General features: G+C 41.0%; 1 protein-coding gene across 3 annotated transcripts in view; it reads right to left on the bottom strand.

Moving 5' to 3' along the window:
• Window positions 1-18,618, bottom strand: part of TOPBP1 (DNA topoisomerase II binding protein 1) — a 42,615-nt gene that overhangs the window by 13,814 nt on the left and 10,183 nt on the right. For 2 of the 3 annotated variants that reach the window (XM_029070875.2, XM_029070877.2), the window contains 9 exons: window positions 16,659-16,802; window positions 14,908-15,089; window positions 12,936-13,132; window positions 12,067-12,246; window positions 10,847-11,016; window positions 8,522-8,685; window positions 7,452-7,699; window positions 2,632-2,948; window positions 1,469-1,641 (listed from right to left, as the gene is read on the bottom strand). In XM_029070875.2, the coding sequence (XP_028926708.1) occupies window positions 1,469-1,641; window positions 2,632-2,948; window positions 7,452-7,699; window positions 8,522-8,685; window positions 10,847-11,016; window positions 12,067-12,246; window positions 12,936-13,132; window positions 14,908-15,089; window positions 16,659-16,802 (1,775 nt within the window). The remainder of the gene's footprint in view (window positions 1-1,468; window positions 1,642-2,631; window positions 2,949-7,451; window positions 7,700-8,521; window positions 8,686-10,846; window positions 11,017-12,066; window positions 12,247-12,935; window positions 13,133-14,907; window positions 15,090-16,658; window positions 16,803-18,618) is intronic. The other variant, XM_029070876.2, reaches the window with a different exon arrangement.

The raw sequence follows: 18,618 nt of genomic DNA, 5'->3' as shown, positions 1-18,618 counted from the left end.
AGGACAATGATTAGGCTTGGAACATACACTGAAAGAACTGTGCCTATCTAAAATAGAAACTGATCAGAAAAACATCAAAATATTCATTTTTGCCCTTAAAAACTCCCAGTTACTTCTTTACACTGAGTTCAGAGATAAAGGAAAGTTGGGCAACTAATACATCAGGAAGTGTCAACTGATCTCTCATTCCAGATGTGCTTTCAATTGTGTTTCCTGTTACCCCTCGACACAGATCGAGAGAAAGTTTATGCTCCAGTACTGTGATATAATGTTCAGGGCTCTGTGCCCTACCAGTACCTGATTTGGTCTTTCGAATTTTTAGCCTGCGGCAAATAAATCCATAAACAAAATATAAAGCTACTCTAGGGATGTCTGGGAGAAACAAGCATTTTTCCAAAATATTATTTTCTCTTTTCACGCTATATCTATGCAAAGAATAAAATAGAGTATAAAAATGGGGAATCGAATCCATAGACGGCTTTTGCCTTGAAACTGACCAGGAGTGACACAGTCTGGAGAATGCTCCTCAAAATGGTAAAAACCAAAATTTTACAACAAAAGAAGAAACAAGGATGACCCAAAGGGTGAAACCAACTTCCTCATTTATGACATTCCCATTCACAGAACAACCAAATGCAACAATTTAGATCCAACTGAAGTTTCTAGTAGCTGCTGAGAGAATGGGGGAAAAAAACATTGAGTGGCATTCTTTAGTATTTTGATCTTGTGCCCCTTCCTTTTATCCTCTTAAACTCAGGGTACGCAGAGTTCCATCATAGTAGGTTTTGGGAGCAACATTTAAACTCAATATTTTACTGATAAAACCCCTCACAGAAAGAAGGGGACCATTCTAAGGACTAAAAATTCCTGACACTGACAAGTGTGACATGCCGGAGAAATAAGGCTGAATTCCCTGCATTGAGAGGGCTTCCAGGATCAAGTTGGGCCTCTGAAATCTCCCCAGAACTCTAGCACAGCTTCCAGTTCAGGGACCAGACTGTTTTAATGGGTATAAGGTGCTGGGAGTAGAGGGGGACATTTCTCGATCATTCATTCAGTCGTATTTATTGAGTGCTTTCTGTGTGCAGAGCTCTGTGCTAAGTGCTTGGAAAGTACAATACAGCAATAAAGAGAGACAATCCCTGCCCACAACAGGATCAGGAGGCAGACATCAATACAAGTAAACAGGCATCAATATAAATACACAGAATTATATAACTAATCATATACACATAAGTGCTGTGGGGCGGGGGCGGGGGCGGGGGGAGAGACAAGACATTTGAACAATACAAACTCCAAGAAATAACACACATAGGGTTCTATTCGATACTTCTTAGAAGGCAATAAATTGTACAGGCACCCTAAACATACACATTCAGCTTGCAAGTTTTTCAATACATCAAAACCAAAAAAATCCCCATTATTAGTTTTATTAACAAAACGACAAACATTAAAAAAAGCAGCATACCTCGCTCCAAGCAAACTTGCTAAGTATATCAAGGAGTCTCTCTCTGCCCCAGTAAATTGGCTGAATGAAAGAACGCAGTCTTCTAAAGGGGTTTTCCCTTCCATTACAGGTAGTGGTGTGAAAAGAGGATTTGACTCTGGGTCAAACAGGACCTGATGCTCAATGCACATACCCTTAAAAAAGAGAAAAAAGAATATGTGAAATGGGAAACAAGCCAAAAAATATGAATTCAGCAAATGGTAGTTTGACTACATTAATTCCAGTTTGGATAATGTTTTGACTAAGTCCATAATTGGAAATTTAAAAATTACATTTTAAGATATTTTCCAAAGTTAATTTTCATCAATAATTTATTTTTCAGAATACCGTGGATATTTAAAAATGATTACTGAAAGTAAAATTGAATCTCAAATCACTACTTGTTCTATCTCGCAAGCTCATAACCTTGGCGTTCTCAACTCATCTCTCCCATTCCATCCACATACTATTAAGGTCCCATCTCCCAATTTAGCCCTTTCCCCCGGCTCCCTCTCCCTTCTGCATCGTCTATGCCCTTGGATCTGTGACCTTTGGGCATTTGATATTTGCCCGATCCCCAGGCCCGCGCTTAAGTACGCATACTTAAATTATACATTATAAATTATTTATTTATTCATACTGATGTCTGTCTCCCCCTCCAGACTGTAAACTCATTATGGGCAGGGAATGTATGTTTGCTACTTCTGTTGCACTGCACTTTCCCAAGTGCTTAGTACAGTGCTCTGCACATATTAAGCACTCAACAGATACCACTGGTTGATTGTCCTTTATTTTTAAATTGATTACTGAAAAACTGAAAAGGTAAAAATTATGAAAGTCTGATATGAAATGAACATGTTTACATGAACGGTCAATCTAAGAAAGCTTCCTTCCTAATTAATGCAGTGGCCAAAAATACAAGCAAGCTGAATGATCAAAACCGAAAACAAACAGAAAAAAGGACAGTGAAAGTAAAAACAAGCATACTTGAAAAGTTACTTGTCTAATCTACAATGCAAAATGCTAAAAGCAATGAACCATTTTTGTTTTTAGAATTCACAAACAAACCTTTGATCGCAGCAAAGTTCTTGCTTTTAAAAGTATTATTGTTCATTGACAAAACTCAGCTGCTAGTTTCCTCTTACCAGCCATGTGTTTGTAACCACTTCTCCTACAGTTGACTCCACTTTACACCCCAGTAAAGGAACCACAGCATAGTCAGCAATGATTCTTTTTTGGAGGGATACAACTTTCCCAGCATTTTCTCTTATAGCATCTGAAATACAAGGCTCATCATCTTCAGAAAAACCCACAACGAGGAACCTTTTCTTGCTGAACAATCCGCTTTCAATAATCGTAGAAGCCTCAGGAAGGTGATTGTGACTGGAAGATTGATCCTCCTCTTTCCAAAGGATATGAGTAGAATCATTAAATTTCCCAGCTTCAGATTTCTCAGCCACCCCTGAAAAATGGAAAAAAAAAAGTAATTCTTGCTAAGGGAAATGAAAACAACATTTCTGCATTTCTTAGCACAGATATTTAGGGACAAAATATTTTTGTTGGCTACAATTGCTTGACAACTACGGACTTAAAATTCTGAACAATGAGAATTCACTCTCAAATTGGAAAGTGTCTTAAATGAGGCACCCTGAAATTCAGGGTACACCATTATGTATGCATTGGAACAGGGATAAAGGACCCGGGAGTTGGAGAAGGGACAGTATAGCTCCCTCCTAAACCATTCATTCATTCATTCAATAGTATTTATTGAGCGCTTACTATGTGCAGAGCACTGTACTAAGCGCTTGGAATGTACAATTCGGCAACAGAAAGACACAATCCCTGCCCATTGATGGCTTAGTCTAATGGGCACTGCCCCAACACCCACCCTAAAATGCCAGTGCAGTCCCTTCCTAAAATGCCAGCATCACCCATTCCTCCGCCCTGTCCCCATTCCCATGGCGTCGGCCAATACAAGAGAGGATGGCTACAGGCAAGAAAGGGAAAGGGCCGATGGTGACGCTTGCAGCAAAGACAGGAAAAACCTACTGAAGGATGGGGTGGGGGCGGCCGGGGGACGGAAAAGGCTAAGTTTGCGTTGCTGGAATAGAGAAAGGGGCGAGGAGATTTGCAGTGCATTTTTACTCATCTACTTACCCGGAGTGCTCGTCAGCCATGTTGGGAGGTGATTCTAGAAATGGCCTAACTAACTTCACGGACGTCTATGGGCAAAATGTACCTCTGGTGAAATCATAACCACCACATTTTCAAGGACTGTGCCTGTATCCTAGTTTTCTGTTTTCATTCCGGCACTTTCAAAGATGCAGAAATGTCATAAGCTGCTTTAATTAGGGGGCTTCAGGGTACTTGAGTCCCCTGGACACTTGCAGAAGCAGCAATAAGACTGAAGATTACATTGTGGCTAGGTTAATAGAGGTTCCCCCATATACCTGGATAACTGAGTTTTTATATTTTGCAGACTCCTTACAAGATAGCAAATTTTCTAACTAGGAAATTATGCAAACTGAGGCACAAAAATATATTAATTACCTAACAAAGATGCCGGGAGACCCAAATGAGATAAGAAATGTGAAAAATATTCTGAGGCCTTCAGACAAAATGATCATGGTACCAATTCAGCTTCTCAAACCTAAGTATCACTCTGTAACTCCTCACTTTCATTTTTCCCTCAGATGAAGCCCTGATAAGTGGGCCATATACAGCATCTGCCTTCACTTCCACTCCCGCAGCTCTTTATATAACCACTGAAACCTGGTTTTCTCCTTCATACTACTAAGCCCATGCTCACCAGGCAATCCTCTTAGCTGCATCTAATGGGCTCTATTCAGTCCCAATCCTCCTTGACCCCTTGGCTGCTTTTGACATTTGTCTACTTTCTTCTAAAAACATTATCCAACTTTGGTTTCAATCACTGGCATTTAGTGAGCAGTTATTGTGTAGAGCACTGTACTGAGCACTTGGGAGAGTACAATACAACAAAATGGACAGGGTACCTGGTTCTAAGGTAGTTCTCCTTCTGCCTCCCACCCCCTAATTATCAGTATTCCACATGACTTGATTTTGGATCCCTTACTCTTCTCATTACACTGCACTTGGGCAGCCTCTATGAGGTTGACTCTCAAATCTTCATCCCCAGCCTCTACCTTTCACTTGCCTCACAACTTGGCATTTCCTTAAGGCATCTGCAACTCACCCCGGTTACAACTGATCTATTTTTCCTTCTAATCCCAATCTTCCTCCCTATTTCAACACAATGACGCCATCACGTTGCCTGTCCCGGAAGCTTTCATATTAGACTCCTTTCTCTTTTCTTTCAAGTTGTTGTTGTTTCCTCCACGTTATTTCCAAGACCCCTCTGGTTCAAGATCCTAACGCTCCTGATTGGCTACTGTATCCTCCACCTCTAACCTCTCCCTTCTGTTGCTTGAAATATTTGTCCAAAAGGTCATCCTAAATATTTCACCCTACTTAAACATTTCTGATGAATCCCCATCTCCCTACCACAAACAGAAGCCCCTATCAGCTCGCTTTTCTTTTCCATTTTGCTCTCTTCACCTGCTACACCTCAGCTCACACTCTTCCTTCCTCTCAGGTCAATCACGTTATTCTACCTCGTTCTTGACTCCCCTGCTTTCAATCCCTTGATCCTGCTCATTTCTATGCAGTCGATTCCCAAATCTAGATCTCCAGCCCTGACCTCTCTCCTTCCCCGCAATCTCGCGTTTCCTCCCGTCTTCAAGATACATCTAACTCGGATGTCCTGCTGACACCTCCAATTAAACGAGTCCAAAACCAAACTCCTTATCTTTCCATCCAAACCCTGTCCTCCCGCATCTTTCCTGGCACTGTAGACAACACCACTATCTTCCCTACCTCACCACCCCTTTGTTGGACTCATCTCTCTCACTGCGCCCACATATTCAATGTCACTAAATCTTGTTGGTTCTACTTTTGCAACACTACTAAAATATGCCCTTTCCTCTCCAAATTGCTCCCTTGCATCTGCCTCCTTGCTCACCTCCCAGCTGCCTGTCTCCCCATACTTTAGTCCATACTTTATTCGACTGCACAGATCATTTATTAACAAAAAAGTTCAGTCCTTGTCTCCCCACTCCTAAAGAACCTGCCCATCCACCTCTGGGCAGAAACTCCTTATCACTGGCACTCGATCAGTTCTCCCCATTCTAACCTCACCCAATCTCCTGCTACAGCCCAGTCCACACAGTCCACTCTAGTGCCAGCTTACTCACTGTACCCCGATCTCGTCCATCTCACCGCCGACCACTAGCCTGGAACACCCTCCCGACCTCCATATACACCAGACCACCGCTCTCTCCATCTTCAAAGCACTAGGGTCACATCTCCTCCAAGAAGCTTTCCCCAGTGAAGCCCTCTTTTCCCCGGCTCCCTCTCCTTCTGTGTCACCTATGCAGTTGGATCCTTTGGGCTTTTGATATTTGCCTGACCCCTAAACCCGCAGCACTGACGTACGTATTTTAAATTATATATTACAAATTACTCATTTATTCACATTAACGTCTATCTCCCCCTCTAGACGGTAAGCTCAGTATGGGCAGGAAGCATGTCTGCTAATTCTGTTGTACCGTCCTTTCCCAAGCGCTTAGCACAGTGCTCTGCATATAGTAAGCCCTCAATAAATAAGATTCATTGATTTTGCCCTTCTCTTGCCTTATAACTCCCTTTCACTCCCCATCCATCAGACTAAAGTTCTCCCCATCTTCAAAGCCCTCTTGAAACACCAAACTCCTCTAGTAAGCAGCAGCAGTAAGTAAGTAGTCAACTAATTTCTACCAGACATAGTTGGGCCATCCTGTCACCCTTTGCACTTAGATTTATGTACTCGTGTATTTGAATTCACTTTTCTATATTCTTACTACTATCAATTGCATCATTTTTCTTCCTGCTCTTCCCGACAAGGCGCCATGGCTTTTATTTCTACTGTGCTTTCCAAAGTGCCGAGGACTACGCTTCGCATTTGGCAGGTGCAAAATAAACATACCAAATAAAAGACTTCGCATTAAAATCAATCTCAGGAAGCAAATTCCAACTTTCTTTGTTGTCTTAAAGAGGAACACACTTGCATTTTTGGACTACAGTTTTTTCCTTTCCCTTTCCAATGGTATTTATTAAGCGCTTACTATGTGCAGAGCACTGTACTAAGCACTAGAGAGAGTACATTACTGCATATAATCTGTTAGTTGAACACCACTGGCAGAGTTCCAAAAGTGCCTTACCAGAAAGAGGAGAAGAATTTCAAAGAATAACACTGATCAAATCTGGAATCCTGGTGTTCTGAATGACTTTAAGACAGTTAGATATCCAAAATGAAAGACTCAGAAGTAACAGTTGATTACAAAAAGCCACCAAGAAAAAAAATAAGCAACTCATGAATAAGAAGTTGAAATTAATTTGTTCTTGTTCATGGTTTCAGTTTAAAAACCTTTACAACAAGAACAAATGAATGCATCGCCTTCACTTACGCTTGGTATATATTTAAATACCCTAACAAGTAAATTTCAACATGTACCAACTTCTCAAATTCATAAATATTTCACTGACTTTCTGAAAACCTGGTTGAAATATCAGCGACTAAGTTCAACCAAGTTGTCAACTTAATTAACTGTCAGGTTTGTCAGGTTTCTTGCTGATAAAAGCCTTCTTTGAACTGAGATACTTTTTATCATCAGTAGAGTAGAATATATTTAGAAATAACGAGTTCTTAACCAACTCCTGAAAATGTTTCATCAGCAACTGACGACATCTGGAATCTAGTTGAGTTAACTAAAGATTAAAGTCGGCCAAAGAAGATAGATAAGGAGCATTTGTTTAAAAACGAGGTACACATATATACGCTAACATATTAAAACATGAGACTTCTTAATAAACATACACAGATCTCTCCTAAGGAGTTATCAGCTCTCACCTAATGTCGAGTCATTTTTCTCATACTGAGAGAGTAGGTCCTCATCCGCTTGCTGCTGCACCTCAGAGGCCACGGAATCTTTCTTAGGCAAATTGCTATTTCTTTTTGAAAGGGCAGGTTTGATTCCAGGTTGCTCTGAAACGGAAATTTCCACTGCTCGGTAGTTCACGTGAACATATGGCTCCTCAGAAAGCAGATAGCCCTTACTAAAGCACTCCAGCAGCCATTTTGCTCCTACTACATATGGCCTATGAAGAGAGTAAACAAATCCAAAACATTCAGAACTGTCATAAAGGCCATGGTATACAGAAAAACTACACTGCATATTTAATGAAAGGTATCTCAAGTCCTACCCTCTCCCCCATACGTCCCCCAAATGGAATACGATATTGTTCTAGTAGAAACACTTATTTACTCGAAATGGTTCTAAATGTCCTGCAAAAGAGCAGGCTGTTTAGTACTAGCATTACACATTATTCTTATTATGTTTAATAAAAATTGCATGGGCAGCACACACATTTGGCCCCAGGGCTTTAGTGTACGGCTTCTCCAGGTCGACCTTACAGCTTCTCCTAACTGGAGTCGGCTTCTCCTTTCGCTGCCCACCCGCCCCTGCTATTTTCCTCGCAGAGCCACCAATCTTAAGGCACATCTCCCTACTCTGCAGACCACCTCGGTACTGGAGCCAGTGATGGCCCAGTAGCCCAGGGGCTTGGTCTAGCCTTTGCCCTTTTCCACCCTTGCCCTCCGACAGCACATCTGGTACTCGCTTCCCCACTCTTCGACAGAGTTCTTCTCTACAAATCGCACCAGCACGCCCCCAGCATAATCTCCTGCCTTAGTAACAGTCCAACACAAACTTTATTAATATGACTTTTACACCTCAATTTTGTATTATTGACATTTTACTGTACCGCTTTTTCCATATGTTGTAGCTCAGTGATTTTAACATGATTTTAGATTCACTTTTAAAATGTTAATGAGTTATGTCATTTTGCACTTCACACTTCTCGATTTACAAGAACTCATTACCACAATAGAAATTGCTTTGAAGTAAAAGCTTTCAGAACCTGTGTGTTGACTTATTCCAAAAGTGCTTCAATTCATCATCAAAGTCTCCTATAATGACATGAGTGACATCTTCGTTGAGCTGATTAAAACGAACTCCACCACCACAATTAATAAGCCTTCTCAGCTTATCTAATTTTCGGCCACTAAATCCACAGAGATATATCTGCCAGGAAAAGAAAACATTGGAAGACTGTTTCAAGCTGAGCTACCGGTACTTTCACTATTCTACTTTACAGGAAAAATAAAAATTTACTTAGTCTCACTTCAAAAGCAATGTCATAAGTCACACATTAATAATAATAATAATTTTGGTATTTGCTAAGTGCTTAATAAGTGCCAAGCACTGTACTAACCACTTGGGTAGACAGAAGATAATCAGATTGGACAAAGTCCTTGTCCTACATGGGCTCACGGTATTAAAGAGAGAACAGGTACCAAATTCCCATTTTATAGGAGAGGAAACTGAGGCACAGAGAAGTTAAGCGACTGTCCCAAGGTCACACAGAGCTGGAATTAGTACTCAGATCCTCTGGCTCCTAGGCCCTGGTCTATTAGGTCTTACTGCTTCTCCATTACTTCACTGCCATATTAAGTCAACTGAGAAGCTGGTAACAAGAAGGCAGGAAAGTCAGATAAAATGATCACTCATCTTATTAAAACTGCAAATGGCAAATCCACACAAAAATATCTCCAATTTGGCTGGAGATGTAGTACATGGAATCCTGGGATTGCATTGCAACCTAACATTTTTTAGAAAACGATTTGGAGCATATTGCTAAAGCAAACAGGCAGTATATAATGAGTGCCTATTTTGAAAAAACAAAACTCACTAGATAGAATCCCGTAATTTCAGTGTGTGTGTGTGGTGGACGCATACAACTGTGCTAGGGCTAAGAAGGGGCAGAAGCCTTTGGAGAAGACTGTAAAGAAATTTTCTGATGACTCCTACTACTATAGCTCTATGTGCCGACTGTGAAATGTTCCTGGACAGCCTCCCAGCGAAGGAAAGGAGTTTCGATTACAGACAAACCAGTCAGTTCCAGGGGAAGAAAAGATAAGAGAACTGACAACTATCGGGTGCATAAACATTTTGAACACTCATAGAAAAGGGAAGAGGGAGAGAGAGAGAGAGTGAATGTGCATGTGTGTATAAGAGAGGGATGGAGAAGCATATGCCAGTAAAGAATAAATCAGTACAATTGTGATCTGCTTGTAGAAACACCAGTAAGTTCTTTCACTCTATTAGTCTTGAGGAACAGATTCTGGGAAAATCTATGACAACCACTGCTGTCCAATAAATTGCAAATTTCTTTAGCATTGATGACAGGAAACCCGAAAGTTTTGGTGTTGGGGAAAGACGTTCTACATTACATTCTCTAAAAGCAGAGTACAGTTGGAAAGGCAGTTGCATAGGAGCTAGGAGGTGTATTTCCTGGTTGCCCCAACTTTTCTGAGCTTCAGTTCCCTTTCCTCAGCTGTCAAATTTGGATAACCTCATGAGGCTGCTCTGAGAAGAATACATGAAACAGAGTCCTATTTGGCCCTTCAAGATCTGCAGGATTAATGTGTGACCCCTGAAGCCATGGAAGAAAAAAACCCTTCTCCTACCCTCGTCCTGCGTTCTCCTCTTGCACTGTAACATCGGTTTTGGGCAAAGAATTAATGATCAGGTACAACAGCCTTAAGGCCACTAGCAATGCAATTTCCATATGCATCTCAATGAGGGATGCCCAGTTATTTATGGCCAAAATCACTCAAACCCAACTACTCTAAATCCAGCCCATTCCAAACCCCACTTGCTCTTTCCCTCCTCACGAGTCATAATAATAATCAAAGTATTTAAGTGCTTTCTGTCTGCCAAGCACGGGGGTAGATTCAATATAATTAGGGCAGAGCCCCTGTTGCTCATGGAGGCAAAGGAGAGCAGATATTTAAACCCACTGTCAGGTTAGATGAGAAAGTGAAGCAGAGAAAAGTTAAGTGACTTGTCCAAGGTCACACTGCAGGCAAGCTGTGGATCCAGGACTGGAACACAAATCTCACACTCTTTCCACTAGGCCATGCTATGTCTCATGCATGAGGTGGGTGGTTTGCTCCTCTCTGGGAGTACAGAGTTCTCTAATCAGTTTAAGGCAGAGAAGAAAATACTTTCTCTTTCTCTGTAATCACAGAGAGGGCTTCTCTCCACTAATTTAGTCTGATCAATATGCAGATTAGAGAATTATATTCAATGTATCCGATTTTCAATGCACTAGATAGGGCTAATATCCCCCATCCTTAACATCATTAAATAGATTTCCAAAAACAGACAAAAATAAACATACTCGACAACCGTCTAGTAAATCTTCTGGTGCTTGTAAAGTGCTGACATCCAGATTTTCTAAATCCTCCAGGAGAGAATCCAATTTGCTGTTTAGAGCAGAGGTAAACGCAGACTCATTTACGCAACTTGAATTGATATTAGAAATATGGCTGACGTCTGAAAGGGTACGACCTTAAAATAAAATTTAAAAAAGAAAAATTTCCATAAATTCAGATTCATTAGATTTTTCCATTTTCAGCATCCTCCCCACTCATAAATCCTGTCAATTTCTTACCAAAAAAAGATGTACCATTTTCAAAAATAAAATTCTTTCTCTTACAAAAGCAAGCTGTGAAAAGGAAAATGAAGAACCTATATCTAACATGTTAAAAATTGATTTAAAAATCAATTTAACTCAGAATAGAGAGGTTTTTTTAAGAGCATATCTGAAACTGATGGCTTCATGGTGTGGAAAAAAAATCTTACTTTTGTGAACACTGGGGATGGTTGTTTAATTTTTGGCTAATATTTTCTTTTTAAAAAGTGCTATTTTCTTAATATGTGTTCTTCAAATTTAGTGAACATAAGACAATTAAACCTTTCCAAAAATGCCAATGAAAAAAGTCTTCAAAATTTGTATTTCTAAGTAGGTGTTACCAAGGGATATTTTTAATCTTTAGGAATTGCAAAAATGTAAATCCACTAGTCTCCTCCTGCCCCAGCAACTCTCTTGAACTAAAAGATAAGGGCCAGAAACACTGCTGACATCAATTTTTAAAATAAAACATCTTAAACAGTTGTGATATAACAGGCATTTTCCATTATGCAATGATGACTGAGAGCAGACTAAAAATGAAATTCATCGCTGATTCCAAAATAACAATTTCAAAGTTCTTTTCAGGAAAGTCTTGAACCACTGATCTCCTACCAGAAAGAAAGGGGAAACAAGTTGGTAGGCCCAGAAATGACACAGAAAGTTGTAACAGTAAGCAGAAATGACAGAAAACTGCAATAGTAAGCAGGCTCTTTATAATACAGAACTCTGACCGTTAATTTGAATAATTAAAAAATAACCCAGCACAAATAACAACAAAAAGCCAAATAAACTAACAGACACCCATTGTCTTTCCTCTTCTGGAATTTGGTATGCTGTGAAAGAGCACCTGCGGTTACGAGTGCTATCGGCTGGAAAGCAGTTCTGTGTAAAATTCTAAGAAACCTAAGGTGTAAGGTGGGACTTACTATCGGCTTTGCTGGTCTGACCAGTAGGAGTTGAAGTATCTGGCAGGTTCTTTGTTTCTGGTCTGGGCTCTGTCTTATACATAACTTCGTCTTGACAAAAACCTCTCTCAATACTGTCGAAAAACCACTGGATGGTCACACAATGTACATTCCATCTCTTGGCACATTCATATTTCTGCCCTATGAGAGACAAAAATAAAAACAGCCCATTAAAATCACTTCACCGAAATATTATCACGTTGTCTCGTGAGTCTTTTCTGACAGCAGGAACACACCGCTGCAATGGAGAAGAGAACTAGAACATCAGGATTAGCCAAACAACGAGGAATGTCCAAACAAATCAACGCCGAAAGTACCTGGATTATCTCACTGTAAGCCAACTTGAGGGCCGATTTGATAAATGGCTCTTGATTAAACTGGAAAGTGATGCCCAAAGACTCTCAAACCTGGAAATGTCTCCTGAACAGGGATTTAGCAAAGTTTCAATCCTACTGAAAATACCAGGCTGCGAATACCAAGTTTGGAAAAAAAAAATTAAAAGATATAGAAATTTTGAGAACTTTACCTAAATCAGAGCAACATTTTCCCAAATGTATTTCTCTCAACATGCCTTAATCAAGTCCCAGTTAGGAAGGGCCACCCTTCTCCTGGTTGGTTTTCCCCCCAACCTAATACGGCTTTCCAACGGGCCTATTATTCCGAGCCTCTCCCTGACACTAGTAGGGTACCTACTGAAAAGAGCCAACCCACTTTCAAAGAGCTCTATAAAGATAGCTCCGGAGCCTGAATCTGTCAGTAATTACAGAATTGCTTAAAAGTCTACAGTGCAAAGGTGCCAGTTCATTCAGTCCTCTTTGAAACACGTTTACCTTTTGGTTCTTGCACGACAAGGTGAGTGGTTTCATTCATCTTTAATTGTCCCATGTATTGGCCGCCGTGTTCTACCGTTAGTCGCTGAACCTCCTTCCTGTCCAGACTACTTAATCCAGTCACACAAATTGTGCAGCCAAGAAATAGAGGGCACCGAAACTCTTCTAGGTCTACATCTGTACATCTGATCATTCTGCTTGGGGAAAAAGGAATGGTGAGAGAAAGAAAGAAAAAAATACATCTACCAAAATGCACCTGGAAAACAAAAAAAAAACAACAACAAAGCCAAAACATCTGATAAAAAGACCCGGCACTCTACCAAAACCATTCCTTGATTCAGGATGAAGTTATACTTTCCATCAGTCTACCTTTTCTGAGTCACAACCACACGAAAGTGAGACTTAGAAAAGTCAATGGCTCTGTTGGTTTTTGCGTCCGTTAGATCTGATGTTTCAGAAGGAGGTTCCATCTCTAGAAAATTTTCTAGTAATTTGCTCATCTCTCAATGGGATTCAATACCTGTTCTCCCTTCCCCTTAAAATGTGAACCCTGTGTCACAGGAATTACAGATTTCCTTTTGGGGGGAAAAAAATACCTTCCAACTCTCCATAACCTGTTATTTTAAACTCTTGCAGTAAGTAGAATTTTTTTTTTTTCCATGTCATGTTTCTGTGTTTTGGACTTCACTTTAAAATTGCTACCCTCATTCATCTATATAGTTAAGAAGATTCAGGTCCCTCCTATGATAGTTCTGGATTTAGGCAGGGGGTAACGCTGCCTACCGCCACTGTATCTAAAGAACCCACACATTCAACACTGTATAATTTTGGTACTATGCCAAGGTGGGGAAATTAGGGATGAAGTCATCAAGCCCAGGCAGACATTCACATGCCACATTTCCTCAAAGCCAGAAACATTTCTCGTAATTTATTGCATGAAAATTTAAACTCAAATCCTTTGACAGTCTTTCGGGTTAATTAGTTGTCATTTCAAATATATCTGTAGGCAATAATCAACTCTCCTTTTTGCCATATACTACCCCAGCTAAGGGGGTATACTCCAGTTCAAAGTGGAGAAGAGACGTTAATAAAAAATGATAATAATAATGTTGGTATTTGTTAAGTGCTTACTATGTGCAGAGCACTGTTCTAGGCGCTGGGGTAGATACAGGGTAATCAGGTTGTCCCTCGTGAGGCTCACAGTCTTAAACCCCATTTTACAGATGAGGTCACTGAGGCACAGAGAAGCTAAGTGACTTGCCCAAAGTCACACAGCTGACAAGTGGAGGAGCTGGGATTCGAACCCATGACCTCTGACTCCCAAGCCCGTGCTCCTTCCACTGAGCCACGCTGCTTCTCTAATAAATAGGGGTGTTTGTTAAGCACTCACTAAATGTCATGCACTGTGGTAGCGCAGAGGATGACCGGATTAGACAGAGTTCCTGATCGACACAGGGTTCACAGTTTAAGGGGAAGGGAGAACAGGTATTGAATCCCCGTTTTTGAGATGAGAAAACAGGCTGAGAGAAGGTAAGCAACTAGTCTAAGGCAACAGCAACAGGTGGCAGAGCTGGAATTAAAATCTGGAAGTCGTGTGCTCCTTCTACTAGGCCAGGCTGCTTCTCTGATGAATACAGATAACACACAATGGTCTCATTCGGCTGCTTCGCTGCAGATCACTCTGCTGCAGGGGAACAGCTGTAATCACACCACCCCACAATAAGAAGGTAAATCTACTGCCTATCAGTTGGCATTTTCCCCTCCAGCCAGACATAAATCAGAATGCAAGAGAGAATACCAGGAGAGAAGACGTGGGTTGCCCCAAGATGTAGAGCAGAGAGCAGTGTCCCCCACAAAGAAGAAAATAGAAGTTGACGGCAGTTTTTGTTGCATTTACATACGTAAAGCTTTTCCTAGGAAATGCTGCTGAATAGAAACATCATAAATTTTCATATAATTTTCCAAATCTTACTTTTCTTGTGACTTCTCCCATAGCGTTTTTATCCAAGAAGGGCGCATGATAGGTTTCTTTAAACTAGCAGCTACTAAGTATTTTTTGCTGCCTACTTCTCCAGCAATAAGATGAGTTACTGATACATTAAGATCTCTGTACACTCGTCCACCCATCATCTGAACATATTTATGAACTTCTTCCTGAAGCCATAAAAGAAAAGAAAGGAAACAACTTATCATTCCTGAAACAAAGAATTCACCACTCTCATCAATTTTAATCCTTTGAACCCTAAAAATACAACTTATTTTTTCGGTCATTTAGAAAGTCACAGACATTTTCTCGAAATAAATTATCGGCCAATCAGTGGTATTTCCTGCATGTTTACAGGGTGCAGAGAACTATACTAATGCTTGGGAGCATACAATACAGTAACTAGGCACAATTCCTGCTCTCAAGGTGCTTACAATCTAATGGGAAATCATTTATTTTAATCTAATTCCAGAAGTACCACATCCAAGATGATATTCCCTACATATTTTATTTCCAAAATTATTTTAATTCAAAATAAAAAAAATACTGTTATCTCTGTGTACTAATGAAAAAGTAGAACGATTGGCTTAGTTTATTAAAATAAACCAAATCCATCATATGTACCATGACTTTAATACTATATATATATATATACTATTTACTAGTATATACATATAATACTATAATAAGAAGCAACATGCGCTAGTGAATAGAACCCAGGCCCGAGAGTCAGAATGTCCTGTGTTCTAAGCCCACATCCACCACTGGTCTATGTCACCTTGGGTGGGTCACTTTACTTCTCTGTGCCTCAATTACCTCATCTGTAAAATGGGGATTGAGACCGTGAGCCCCACATGGGACAGGAATTATGTTCAACCCAATTTGCTTCGATCTACTCCAGAGCCTAGTATGGTGCATTAGTACATAGTAAGGCCTTAACAACTACTATAATTATTATTATTACTGGGGCAGGGAACGTATCTGTTATACTGTTGTGCTGTACTCTCCCAAGGGTTTAGTATAGTGCCCTGCACACAGTAAACGCTCAACAAATACGACCGACTAAAACATCTGATCTTCCCACTCATCAGAAGCTTCCGACGGGTGCCCATTCCTCTCCATATCAAGGAGAAACTCTTGCCCACTACTGGGCTTGAGACTTCGTTCTCTTCTGTCCTCCATACTCCTCTCTCTCATGTCACCCCAGCTCACCTTTTGCTCCTCTTTAGCCAACCTAATTACTGTGACTCCTCTTTTGTCTCCCTTCTCTTTCACGCCAGGCAGACCGTTGCTCTCGCCATCTTCCAAGCCCTTCTGACATCACACCTCCTCCAGGAGGCCCATTCTGATTAACCTCCCTTCTCCCCACCCTACCTGCCACTCCCTTGACACCCACCCACCGATTCTTCGGCACTTCCACGTCACCTGAGCATCTGGCTACACGCACCGCACTGTCGGCAACTCTGAAGCTTCCCCTTACCTATAATTTATTTTAGTGCCCACTTCCCTGTCTAGGATCAGAAGATCCTCGAGGGCACTGATTCTACTAATTCTACTGTACTCTCCCAGGTGCTCAGCATAACTCTCTGCAGAGTCAGTGCTCGATAAATTCTCCTGCTTGACCAACTGGGTTAAAGGCATTCCCCCTAAAACTAAGTGCAAAATCTAAATGGAACGTATTTACAAAATGCATGCAAAGTGTTGCTGTTTTTCATTTCAATCATGTGGATGTGCATTACCCTTGTTTCTTTGTCAAGACTGGTACAGGATATAGTTACATCTGCCATAATCATATTAAAAACCGGATAGTCTGCTCTTGGTACACATCGCTGGTGCTGCATACAAAATAGGACTACTTGAGGTCCCACAATTCTACAACCAAGCTGAAGAAAGAAAAAGAAACGTTTAGGTCATTTAGTAGGGAAAGGTAAAAATGTCACATCGTACCGATCTAGATTCTCCCCTAACAGGTTGAAAAGGCACGCTATACCTTCTGAAGCAGAGGAGAGAAAAAAACACCTACCTACAATTATATTTTCCCCTTGAACTACTCGATTCCGAATTACAACAGAAAATTGTTCTCCACTGCTGCCAGTGGCTGCAACATAAAACATGGCTCCTGGACCTGAACGGATTTTCCTCGGACACATACAGAAGGTAAATGGTACAACTGCTGCACATCTGGCAAAACTCCCAAGTTGCCATCTCAGTCTCCAAATGAGCCTTAAAATGGTTCACGGAGCTGCACACAGATACTACACTGCATCCACACATATTGGATAAAAGGAAAAGAGTTAGATTCCCTCCACCACAAGTTAGCCTATGAAGAAGTGCACCCTCCCCCAGGATGACAGTTCCTTTTCTGGAAACAGCCCTGGAAAATCATTTTTGCAACATGCACTACACATCATGGCAATTAACCATCTCAGGCCATACTAAAAGACTGTCAGAACACAACAAAACACATACAAAAATACTCAAAGCAAGGAAAAACCACACAAAATATACTGCTACTGTATCCCAGGTAGCACTCTGACTTGGTCCCATGAAAATATCATGATGTGAAAGGGAAGTAAACAAACTATAGTTTTCCCCATAAAAAACAATGTAAATGAATTAGTGTGCTCCCAAGAGCCAAAATACTGACCTAAACTACAATACGTGTTTAAAACTAGCAATTAAAAAAAACTCAGCATACATGTTCATGACAATAAAGGGGTCTCCCATGGCAAATGGCATATGGGCTTTGGGCCAGTGATGACAAATTTGCGACAAAGAACTCACATGAAAGATGTGATGACAGGCCTAAGAGATAGTGGTTTGTGTTCTCTCATCCTGGCCAGTTGTATTCCTTCTGGGGTTTAACAAGAGAGTAATAATAATAATACTGTTGGTTTTTGTTAAGCGCTTACCATGTGCAGAGCACTGATTTAAGCGCTGGGGTAGATACAGGGTAATCAGATTGTCCCACGTGAGGCTCACAATTAATCCCCATTTTACAGATGAGGTAACTGAGGCACAGAGAAGTTAAGTGACTTGCCCAAAGTCACACAGCTGACAAGTGGCAAAGCCAGAATTCGAACCCATGACCTCTGACTCCTAAGCCCCGGCTCTTTCCACTGAGCCACGCTGCTTCTCTAAGGTGGGTAGAGTAGTGGGTGAGGTGGGCGAGTAGGTGGACAGAGGTGTAGCATGGTAAGAGGGGCTTGCCAAAATGTATAAAACCCACTCATGACTAAAATGATAATAATAATTACGGTATTTTTTAAGTGCTCACTATGTGCCAAGCACCATTCTAAGCACTGAGGAAGATACAAGGAAATCAGGTTGCCCCACATGGGGCTCACAATCTCCATTTTATAGATGAGGTAACTGAGGCACAGAGAAGTTAAGTGACTTGCCTGAGGTCACACAGCAGACAAGTGGTAGAGCCAGGATTAGAACCCACGCCCTCTAACTCCCAAGCCCGTGCTTTTGCCACTAGGCCATGCTGAAATCTCTGCAGCTTTGTGCCGATGTTGGGCAGGAGCATCAGAGACTGCCCACAACAGCCAGCTAGTAGAGAAGCGAAAGCAAAGAGCACAGGACTGGAAGTCAGAAAATCTGGGTTCTTGTTCCAGCTTTGCTGGGGACCTTGGGCAAACCACCTAATGTCTCTGTGTTTCAGTTTCTTCAACTGCAAAATGGGGATCAAAATAC

Source organism: Ornithorhynchus anatinus, chromosome 8, assembly GCF_004115215.2.
Source record: "Ornithorhynchus anatinus isolate Pmale09 chromosome 8, mOrnAna1.pri.v4, whole genome shotgun sequence".
Taxonomy (NCBI): Eukaryota; Metazoa; Chordata; class Mammalia; order Monotremata; family Ornithorhynchidae; genus Ornithorhynchus; species Ornithorhynchus anatinus.
This window is presented reverse-complemented; position numbering and strand designations above follow the sequence as displayed.